General features: G+C 38.3%; 1 protein-coding gene across 1 annotated transcript in view; it reads right to left on the bottom strand.

Annotated features, from left to right (window-relative positions):
• Positions 1–12,764, bottom strand: part of LOC150107268 (E3 ubiquitin-protein ligase MARCHF5-like) — an 88,872-nt gene that overhangs the window by 52,986 nt on the left and 23,122 nt on the right. Inside the window, exon 2 of the mRNA XM_090391772.1 lies at positions 6,533–6,741. Coding sequence (XP_090247898.1) covers positions 6,533–6,741 — 209 coding nt within the window. The remainder of the gene's footprint in view (positions 1–6,532; positions 6,742–12,764) is intronic.

Raw genomic sequence — 12,764 nt, 5'->3', positions numbered from 1 at the left:
GAAGAATCACATTTGTTATCTAAATAAACACCAAACGAATATGCTTTTCTTTTTCTTTTTTTTATGTACTTCCACTCAAGAAAGATTATAATCATATAGCACAATAGCATTGTGGGTGGTCTCCACATTTTGTTAAAAAGTTTTTTAAATGCTTTTTATTTTGTGAAGAATACTGAAAATGTGACCTACACACACACACACAAGGTGAACAGGTATACAAAAGTGTGCAACTCATTAAAGTTGGTACCAGTAATTACACATGCACTTCTGCAAAATACAATATAATCAGGTTTCAATGCTCACACTATATTTGGATACACACAAGCACTTGAAGCAGCTAGAGTGTTATGTTATAATAAACACTTAAAACTACTGTTCAGAGTATCTTCGGGGGGGGGATACATGTTAGTGAAGATAATGGTTATTATGGTACAATAAGCAACAAAAATTGTAAATTCCATAGTTCAGTAAAGGATGCACAATGCATATATGTCATATAACCCCCATCTCCCTAAAATAAACTGATTAATCAAATGAAACTAAAAATTCTTTCAGTAAATATTTAATCACTTTAAACCAAAATTATCCACTTAACATAAATAAGAAATGTCAGAAGCAGAGAAACATAAGAATATGGAAGTGCAAGAAGCATATATCTCTAAAACATCTCCAAGCATTTTTATATTGCAGCATTTTCCAGGTTGACTTCACAGTGCATGCCTTATGTTACCAAGGCAGAGCCACTGCGAACAAGCCACGCATCCACCCCTCAAGACCAAACTACATTTGAACTGGTGTTGTTCACCCTATTCTTGCATCATGGAAAAAGGTTCTATGGAGCAACAAATCATTTATCTCCAGATTTCCAAGTGGAAATATAAGTGGAACTAAAATTTATTAAAATCGTAAATGAGAAAAAGGTGGAGTAAGGGAATAAAAGCAAATACACATACTGGCCAGTGAATTAGAAACCTCTATTTAATACAGTGTTGGACCTCTTTTAGCCTGAATTACAGCACATATGCAGTTTGGCATAGAGTTCACAAGGTGTTAGATTGGATCTAAAACATATCAGACATTCATTCACCAGTCCTTTAACTGGCTCAGATTTGACAGAATAGGAATTTGCTCCCAGATATGTTTTTCTAACATGTCCCTTACATTCTTACTGGGGGTTCAGATCTGGGCTTTGTGGTAGTAGGGAAGATGGTGGAAGTCACTGTAATGCTTGATGAACCACTGCTTAACAATTCTTGTGTGATGGGCAGTAGCACTGTTGTCCACAAAACCATCACCTGCTTGATAAAAAGTCAACACTGCAGAATGGACTTTACTGACAATGTTCAGAGATTCCTTGGAGAACACCTGACCTTCCACCAACTATTCTGAACTCTTTTGACTTCTCCTTGAATTTTGATTTTCTCCAGTCTCACTTTCCCAATAGTAAAGCTATCTTCTTTGAGATTAATGTTCATAACACCAACTATCTGTCCTCCTCTCCAATAACATGGATCAAGCAGATAGAGATACTGAGACATTTGGTATTGCTGGTGACCTTACACAAATTGTTCACATGCCTACCAGAATAATATATAATCCCAAACACTCCCTTAACACCCAGGATCTCTTCCTCACTAGTGATCCTTCCAACTACAATGTTGATGTTCTGTGTCCTCTAAGTAATTCAGGCTACAATTTAGTACTTATTTCTTTTCCCATGGAACAACACTCACACAGCCACTCTCAATCAAGTACTGTCTGGCATAATAACATGCCAAGTGGGATGACCTCTAGCCTCTATGCCTCATTCCCTTGGTTGGACTGTTGTCTTCAGCCTTCAAACCCACAGAATCACCAAGGTAATCCTTACTGGTATGGCAACATGTATTCCCCACTTCACTCTAACCCTTGGTTTTCCAAAGCGTATGTCAAGGCTATACAAGCAAAAGAATCAAGAATGCTGCAAATTACTTTCATCAAGAACTCCATCTTCCTTTATCAGTTATATCAAAGCCCGAAACAGCTGGAAAAAAACAACAACAAAAAACTATCAATGTATCCAAAACAGATTCTGAAAGAGCCAAAAGCAGGAAACTTGCACATTATGTCCAAATGGCAGTCAAGTCTTCTGGTCTATTGTCAAAGCAAATATTTATAACTTCTGTCCACTTCACAACTTCTGTTGTAGCCAGATAGCTCTACTGAATCATCACCAATAAAAATATCCAATCTTCTGGCTTCACATTTTTCCTCAAATGGATGCATAGCTAATCTTGGCAACACTCAATGAGCCCTTGCCACCTTTTTCATTCGTAGTTCCCTGTAACTGCAACCCCCCCACCTTTACAGCAAAAATTACTCAAGATCTATCACCATTCTATATATCTGGTACACATCCGAAAAATTAACAAAAATCTTAAGGAAATACTACCTTACAACCACATAAAAAATTGGCATTCCTTATCTGCTCTGCCAAAGACCAGCCACATTCCCTAGACCTAACCAGGTGTTCACCAGATCCTCTGCAGTTGCAAATTGTCCTACTATGGCCAAACAGGCAGGATAGCTAAAATCAGAATTTCTGAACGATTATATCCAGTTCCACCATTACTGCCACTTAGGACTTGCTGACATGCTTTGAACCACTACAGAATACACTGGAAGAAGACTCCTCTATTACACTGCAGCGAATATAAATATGAAAGGATATTCCTTGAATCTTCCTCAGCCCTGAAAAACTTTCCAAATCTCAACAATTTTGGGTGCATGAGACTGCCCCAAATTTGGGAAGCACTCATCTTCAGATCTTCAGTCTAATGGCCAAGACCATTCAATCTAGCCCACTAGGGTATGCCACGTAGGACTCTAGACACGACTTTGGTTGCCTTTCTTCAGCCTCATTTGCCGACTGTTATTGCCTGCATGCACATATCATTGTGTTTGTGATCCTTGAGGATGGCAATGTAACGATGCCAAAATATAGCAAAGTATTAATGAAAGTTATTATAATTAATATTTTAGTATGCGTTGTTCCCTGAAAAACAAGTTATGTTTTGCTACCCTTTTGTCAAAAAGATCAGAAAAAGGTTGTCCAAATTAGAAAGTCTCCTGGTACTAATGGCATTTCCCTGATTGTTTTGAAGATTTGTGCTCCATAGTTGATCTGAAGCTGTCTGTGTTGCCATTTTTATGCTCTCTTATTCCACTGGCATCTATCCCACAGCCTGGAAAAAATTACCTATGTTCAACCTATTTCCAAGAAGGGGAAACAAATTTTTACCATCAAACCACCATCCAATCTCTTTCACCTCAGTCCTCTCCAAAGTAATGGAACACAGACAGCTTCAGATCAACTATGGAGCACAAATCTTCAAAACAATCAGGGAAATGCCATTAGTACCAGGAGACTTTCTAATTTGGACAAGCTTTTTCTGATCTTTTGTCCATGGTATTAGTACACTGAGCACCTATGATACCTTAAAGACACCCAACTAACAAACAACTGCCAGTATGGATTCCACCACTGCTGATCAAACAAGGGATCACATGTTCTCCTACTAACATATGTCACTCATCTGTACTAATACCATGGAAAAGTTTGGTGAATCTCTAGTGGTTGCACTGGACATTTCCAAACCTTTTAAACAGGCTGGCACAAAGGGCTGTTATATAAACTCTCATCATATGGCCTGTTCCATAACTTCTGAAACTGCACTGCCAGCTTTCTGACTGGGCACTCTGCGTGATGGTGGCCAGCTTCTTATCCTCTTATGGAACCCCAGCAGCTAATACCAGAGTTCCACAAGGTTCTGTTCCCTCACATGTTCTCCTTCTTCTGTATATTAATGACATACTTCAGTTGACCTCCAACTCAATACACAAATTTACTGATGACAGCACATTGCACTTCTCCTTTTCATTCAATAAACCTTGTACTACACAAATCTCCACAACTTACAGAGCACAAAGTTCTACCTTATTTTCCAGAAAAAAAAACTGTTTTCTTCTAGTATTACATCAGAAAACACTTAAATTCTCAGACAAGAAGAAATATCTTTTCTTGGCATCTGACATCGATCTTCTCTTGGCACAGACACATTACAACCACTGCATCCTCAGCATCCAAAAAACTAGAATTCCTCTTTTGCTCAAGACGTTACTTTACTTCCAAACAGCTATTAACTTTATACACTGTATAAAGCAGTATAATTGAGAGGAGACCTCTATGTAGCCTTTTAAGGAATGCAAAGAACCGACTAGGGCTTCTGAACTAATGTCCAATCCTCACCTTCTCGTGGTGCACGTTGTTAGGTATTTACCTGGATACTGAATGAATGGGCTGCCAATTTGGGATTTAGCCATCCAAATTGTATTCTTATTGGCTTAAACCACAATGTAAAATGATGGTACAACATGACAATTTCATGCCAGCTGGGGCATCACCTGATTAACAAGGCCCCCGTTGTTTTCATCAGGGAACTAGGGCGAACAGTGAAAAGTCAGCTACTGGAACAAATCACGGAATGCATCCCAACTCAAAATCAACAGAGTTCAAGTTGGTATTATCATCATAAGAGGCATCAATGGAAAAGAAATGAAACTAGCAGAAGAGGTGGTATGGCCACTTAAAGAGAATGGGAGAGGAAAGATGCAAAACAAGTGTTCTTTGCCAGGTTAGCAGGAAAAATACCCAGAAGAAGAAGACCAAGATCTAGATGGATTGATACAGTAAAAAGCATTTTAAAAGATAGAAAAATAAATCCAATAATACTGGAGTCTTGACAGATAACAGATTAATTTAGAGGAAAATTGTTGATCAGAAGTTAGTGATGGTGTAACTTTCTCATGTAGTACTATCATAATTACCCTGTACACCCCCCCCCAATTGTACATATCAGGAATTTGATTATGATGACTTATAACATTTGGATACTACTGAAACAGGCAAATTTAGCCTATGCCGCCAATTTCTTTTCATACTCCAACTTAGCTTTCCAACACTCTTAACTTTTCTGGACTTACATATTTCATAACTTCTCCCACTCTTATTCTCATGATTCCTTCCACATCTTCTTCTTATGATGTGCAATTCTAATTAGATGCGCAAGCTTGTTTAACAAGCTTGCGCATCTAATTTACACCAATTCTATTTGTTTCTCAAACTCTAGGGACACATTTGGATACCACATCAATAAAGCATATATTTTAAAAGCTTCCCATGCATTGATGATATCATTCACATTCCACAACTGATACCATGGAACCAAAGACAGTATTTTCCTGAGTTTGTCATGATTTCCAGATTTGTATTTCAGTATATAGCATGTCTTAATTGGAACATTCATATAGTTGGCCACTTCCAAGGTCATTATGGCATGATCATCACCACCAACTGGTGGCAAAATATCCACATCCTTAAACTGAGACACTTATTGATATTACTGATGTCAAGTTGCTTCTTTCACGTGCTGCTTGAAAGGTTGTCATGCAACAGCTCAATAAATCCTCCTTTGTTCTTATGATTTTTCTCTGATACCCAATCAATATTTGATTGGGTATCATAATAATCTAAATTACATAGTAATTACTCATTTAGTACTCATCTGGGTAATTTGGCAGTGATTTTTTCTTCTTCCTCAGCAACTGAACCTCTAGGCCTGTAGCAACATTGCACCATGTATTGCAACATAACACCAGATAGCTTCAAACTGTGCTACATGAGAAATTCTTACCATTATTGCTTTCATGTGTTTCTTGAGTCCTAACTGGACTGACTCAATTCATCCGATATCATTTACAGCACCCCCCTCCCCACACACACACTCTTCTATCTCTTCTGTCATTCCTAAAAATACTATATCCTTTGTACTCAATTCTATTACATCATCATCTGACTATGACTGCCAGATTTCACTAATGCCAACAATTTCAGGCCACAATGAATTCTAACCAAAGCAACAAACTCAACCACTTTGTTTTTTAATGCTCTTGGCATTTGTATATAGTCTTCTTGGCCCAGTTGGGCAACTTTCTCTCTTCCCTCCTCACATGCACTTAAAATGCCAAACCCAAAGTGTGGTGTATCCATTCAGCAGATACATAATTGTTCATATGAAGAAAATATATGACCTCTATATGAATTTAACCTCAATATCTTTCTAAATCTGGCTCTCATGATAAACTGCAATTACCAAATAATTTGGAGCCATGTATGGCTGCAGTATCATTTTACGCCATCTTCAATACAGTGGCCAAAGTATCCTATGCTGCATTAGAGGGTGCATGACGACATTAGTTATCTGCCTCCATTACAATTGAAGTTGTTTCCCTCAATTACTTGATTGATAATGCCTTGTTCTCTGTTTCTGCACTCTGAGCATGCTGACTAGATATCCTGTAAAATGTAAGCAGCTTAAAAAATTATTATTATATTTATTTTGTGTTTGTGTGGTACTGTTCACTATGAGTTAACATGAATGATAATATACCAGAGCCTTTCTAGACATGTAAATTCTCTAATATAGTCACTTACCAAAAGGAGGAAAAACTAGCAAATACTCTGTCCCACATTGAGGACACAACACTTTTGTCATGCTGTTGCCTCGTTGCTTCTCATCAATCCATCGCTGAAGACAACTCTGATGTACCCACTTGGTTGTACCACGGCAACGACATGGTTGAGCCCATTCAGCACACAGATCATCATCTTCTGATGCAAAACATACCCAACAGTAGCGTTTGCTGAAAGTAATAAATTATCATTTTTAAGTACTTGCTAACCTGTAAATAACTTAGCATAATGCAAGTGACATCTGCACAAGTTCTACATATGAAATCCCTAATGAAATTATAGCATGACCGTTTGAAATAGGGAATTGTAAATTTCTTGTGACATATTAATCCGTACATGAAATTCATATACTGCAACTCTTCAAAATATGTAGAAGTCTCACTTGCATACGTACTGAATGACCACTTCTAATTCAAAGTACGATATCATGTCACTGTTAAAGAATTTTGCTGCATGAAACTGATATAAAATTGCTAAAAATGTTATCAAGTATTTAGTTTATAAAAATATGAGATTTTGTGACTAGCTTCAATTCTGTAAGTTCTAATGATTTAAGGCCCAAACTTTTATCAATATAGTTGCTATCAAAAATTAATGACTAATTAAAAAACAGTTAAAGGCAAATTTATTGTTGATGCAGTGCTCTTCCAATGCTTCTGAGAATGCTCATACCTAGAGCTCGAAAAATTATGTAAAATCTTACTAGCCATAAAAAAATGTGCTTGCTCAAGGCCCCACAAATCCACTTTCAATGTTACTGCAATAAGTCAGGAGTGACCAAGTTTCCTATGCTGAAGAGCCACACAGGATGCTTTTCAGATGTTTGCAAACTGCAAGACATTTTCTAAAAAATATAATTACTAAAAACACAAACATGCATGTAATTATAGGGTTGGTTAATTACATTATTAGGTTGGTTAATTACTGCTTATAAGTCTCATTTTTGCTGTTCATGTTTTAAAGTATGGCTGATGTTATCAAAATCTGTTAACATCAGCCATACTTTAAGATGGTATCAAAAATCTGTCAGGTGTTTTGGTTCATTTCTTATATTCTGTTGGTTCAGTCATTTTTAACAAATAAGGAGTTACATAAACTTTCATTTATAAAGCTGAAAAAAGTAGCCAGTATTTCACCTTACAAACCAATTTTATAGCACACACATATATAACACAATGCCTATGGAAGTTGTGGGGTACTGCTGGATATATCACATAATGCCTATGAGGTACTGCTGGATACCGGTGAATGGTGATTGGTGTTAATTACATTATCCTATTGGTGCTTGTCATGCAGATCAAAATGTTGTACTCATAATAATGTTTTACAGCATAAACAACACCAAGAGAGGAAAAATATATATTTATTAAACTCACTAATATTTTGTTGGTTTTCTAACCAGCATCATCAGAGCACAATTATAACTGTGATAGGCACACAGCACTAAACTACGTAATTAACGAAAACAATTTAAATTGTAAGTGACAACAGAAGTAGTGTCCTTACATCTGTATGGGATGGATAGCCACAAAGTTAATTTAGAGAAGTTAGTCTATTGAGATTGGGGGGGGGGGTGCTTAAGGGTCAGAGCTATATAACAGAGGAGACCTCCACATAGCCTTTAAAGGAATGCGGAGGAGAACTGACCACAGCTTCTGACCTAATGTCCAATCCTCACCTTCTCGTGGTACACATTGCTGGGTATCTACCTGGATACTGAACGAACGAGGATGAGCTGGCAATTTAGGATTTAGCCGAACAAATTGTATTCTCATTGGCTTAAACCAAAATACAAAATGATTGTACAACATGACAAAATTTCATGCCAGATGAGGCTTTGCCTGGTTAAACAAGGTCCTCCGTTGTTTTCGCCAGGGAAACAGGGCGAACAGCAAAAAGTCAGCTACTGGAACAAATCTGAAAACACACCCCCAACTCAACAACACCAGAGTTAAAGATCGGTACTATCAACATAAGAAGCCTGAATGGCAAAGAAATGAAGCTAGCTGAGGAATTAGATAAGTACCAGATCGACATAATAGGAGTGACTGAAACAAAAAAGACAAAAGTGGTGAGATCTGTCTGAGCAATAAATACAAAATGTTATATTCAGGCAATGACAATCAAGGAAAAGAAGGAGTAGCCACAGTATTCAACACAAAATACGAGTCTCATCTTCTTGAATGGCAGGCAGTGTCAAGTAGAGTGATTTGGGCAATATCAGAATGGGGAATTGGACAACGAGACTTATTTGTGCCTATGGTCGCACAGAAGGTTCTACTAAAGTAGAAGTGGAGGAATTTTTTGACGCTTTGGAGAAAGCAACTGATACAATGAAAAAGGAAAAGTTGGTCCTTGTTGGGGATCTAAATAACAGAGTAGGAAATAATTGTCAACCATACAAAAATATTTTGGGAAAATTTTGAGAAAAGAGCAAAGCTAATAATAATGGCAAATACTAGGATTTCTGCTGAGGACATGGACTGGTTATTACTAACACCATGTTCCAACATAAAAATGTGCACAAATTAAATTGGAGAGAAAAGGCAAGGAATAAGAAAAGTCTCATTTACTATGTTAATGTTGATAGTGATGTTTTCTCCCTGGTGCAGGACACAAGAGTGTACAGAGGATTTGAAATTGGAAGTGATCACTATTTAGTCTTGAGCAGGATAAAATTGAATTTTATATTATTATTATTATTATGGGTGACTCCAGGGAGTCCTTAGACTCATCGAGGGAGGCCCTAAACATCATGTCCACACAACTATACGACATTCTCACAGTATCTATCATACCTTGCTATGAACTCATTCACTGTCATGGCAACACAACAGACTCTGGCAGCTTATTCCACTCATTTACCACTCTAAAAGTAAAGAACCCAGCTCTGACACCCCTGCTAACCACACTCTTGCCCAGCTTCCATAGACCTCTAGTTCTCCCACAACCAGTCCTGATCTCAAAAATATCCTCTGATTTAATACTACAGAAACCCTTTAGCAATTTGAATGTCTCAATCATATCTCTCCTTTTCTGCCTATCAACCAATTTCTGCAACCCACAAATCTTCAACCTGTTCTAATAAGGTACATTCCATAGACCTGCTATCATCTTGGTCACTCGCCTCTGGATCCCCTCCACCTTTTCCCCATCAAGAAAAAACCTAGGTGACCAAATCTGGGCAAGTAATCAAAATGAGGACTTATCAAGGCTTGGTACAGAGGAACAATAACTTGCTTGTCTCTGCTCATCAAAGTATTTTTCAACAACCAAGTGAGTTGATGAACTGATTTAGCCACTTTTGCAATGTGCCTTCTAAACTTCATCTCCCTATCCACCAACACTCCCAAGTCCTTGGCCTCATCAATATCCTGGAGTACAGTTCCACCAATGTGCTGGAACTGTACTCCAATTCCCCATTCTGATATTTGCCCAAATCACTCTACTTGACACTGCCTGCCATTCAAGAAGATGAGCCTTGTATTTTGTGTTGAATACTGTGGCTACTCCTTCTTTTCCTTGATTGTCATTGCCAGAAATACTGCTGCTAATCTTTTCCAACCAAAATGCATAACCTTACATTTTGTCACATTAAATTGACATCCATTCTCCTTAGCCAAGAACTCCAATCCATCCAAATCATCCAGAAGATATTGAAATCTTCTGCATTCACTATTGCCCTACCCAACTTTGCATCATCAGCGAACAAATGAACCGTTCCTCTTAGATCCTTCCCTATATCGTTAATGAACAAATTAAACAGCAAGTACAGGCTGTCCAAGTACAGGCTGTCTTTTGGACTCTATGCCTGAATAAACTACTCTCTGAAATCTCTCCATCAACCACCCACCTATCCATCTCACCAACCCTATATCCATTCCCATATGTTGCAGTTTACGGATTAGAATTCCATGTGGTATCCTGTCAAATGCCTTAGCCAGGTCCAGCAATATCACTGTAAACCCATTACCCTTATCCAGTTCAGCCGTCGCTGTGTTATAAAACGTGAGCAAGTTACTGAGGCATGATCGACCCTTCACAAAGCCATGCTGTTCCCTGTACAGCATCTCAATTTCATCAATCCATTCCTGTATTTTTCCCTTGACTACTTTCTCCAAGGCCTTGACAACGACTCCTGATATGCTGATCGGTCAGTAATTTGCAACAATAATCTTGGATCCTCCTTTATGCAGTGGAACTATTTTCCCCTCTTTCGACACCTTCGGGACTAAACCAGACCCAAGACTCAGATTAAACAACATGGTCAAGGGCACTGATAATTCCTTAGACCCGTGCCAGTATACCATCCAATCTCACAGATGTATTCACATTAAGGTTCTGTAATAGACTATTCACCTCCACTTCATTCATCACAATACCTGTATAAACCAATGGTTCCTTCATTTTTTCAATATCACCACCTCGATGATATACTCTTACAAAGTGCTCGCTCAGTAATTCCACTATATCGACTGATTCAGTGACCTCCTTACCATCAGCATTCCTTAAAATCATTTATCCCGTGTAAAGCTTTTATTTTTTTTTGCTTGCAGCATATTGAAAGAACTGTTTGGGATTCTCTTTAGCTTGCACAGCTAGTTTCCTTTCATAATCCGCTTTTGCTTTTTTTACCACACTCATTACCCTTCTGGCCTGCACTTTATACCATTCGTGTGCCTGCAGGTCACCTTTCTCTTTAAATTTCATCCACAGTTTGTTTCTTTTTTTGTAGCTCAAGCTTAATGGTGTTATTCATCCATTTAACCCCTACTTGTTTTACTATTTGGACCCTAGGTATACAATCAGCCATAACCTCCTGTAAATGTTCCTTGACCACTTCCCATGCTCTATCGACATCCAGCCCTTGAGGTTTTACATGCCATGGCACTGAACCAAGCAATCTCCTAAGCTTGTCATACTTGCCAGCACGTTAATTCCACATATACCCTGTCTTAATCGAAAATTCCACACCTTTAGCCACCTCCCAGGTCAAGACATTATGATCACTCTCACCAATAGGTGGCAACATCGTCATATTCATTACAGTCAAATTCTCAGATGCTATTACCAGGTCAAGCACTCTCAAACCCCTAGTATTTTCAATTACATGCTGTCTCAGATAGTTATCCCTTACTAATTGAATAAAATCCATTTCCTTCCTCACATATGTCCTCTCCTCTTTCCAATATCAATGTTATCATAGTTGAAATCCCCCATAATAATTACCCTCCTTCCACTCGTTCTTTCTATTTGCTTATGCATACTATCTCCACCATCTATTGAATCACCTGGTCTATAGCAGCACCCAACTGTATATTTTGTTCTGCCAGTCTCAATCTCACACCAAATAGCCTCAAATGAGCTCTTTTCACTATCCTGCAATACAACTTCAATTCTCCTTAGCTGCAGTTCATCAGCTATCATCAATAACACTCCTCCCCCCATTTTATTCTCTCTGTCCCTCCTAAACACACTATAACCTACACATTCTATCCCACTAACTATATCATCTTCCATCAGCCATGTTTCACTGTGGCCAGGAAGAGCCAACCAAGGCCAAAAATTCTTCCTTCTTGTTCCTAATACTCCTCGCATTAGTATACATGAAATGCAGAGGTCCCTTTGTCCCACCCCTATATTGATGCATTATTCTAACTATCCCATTCCAATTAGTTGTCCTTAGTACTGGCTCGGGTACATTATATACATTCTTACACTCAACTGTCTCACTGATGTCCGCATATCCACTCCCCTACACCCCTTGGTAGTTCTAGTTTCCCTGGTTCTGCACATCCATTTTCACTTCATTCAGCAACACTTTTTCCAGTCTCCGCACACCAAATCCATCCAAATGCAGGCCATCCATCTTGTATAAATCCTTTCGCCCATCAAACTCATTCCACACGTCACGAATTCCACACCATCTGCATAACCTGGGCATAGTCATTTGCAATTATGGTCCTTCTAAACTCCTCTCTGTCGTACCGTGGCAACAGACTCACCATCTTAACTCTGTCACTCTTTTCTTTCGCTACCTTTAACAATACTTTCAAGTCCTCTCTCATAAAAAATTTATCTCCTTTCAATTCATTCTTACCTGCCACAACTATCAATTCTTTCACCCTCTGTTTTTGTGCTCTAATACTATCACTTACATCCTTAAATTTCGCACCCGGTAGGTACGATTTAG

This window comes from Typopeltis vanoorti, chromosome 4 (assembly GCF_054136105.1).
Source record: "Typopeltis vanoorti isolate ZY-2024b chromosome 4, IOZ_Tvanoo_1.0, whole genome shotgun sequence".
NCBI lineage: Eukaryota > Metazoa > Arthropoda > Arachnida > Uropygi > Thelyphonidae > Typopeltis > Typopeltis vanoorti.
This window is presented reverse-complemented; position numbering and strand designations above follow the sequence as displayed.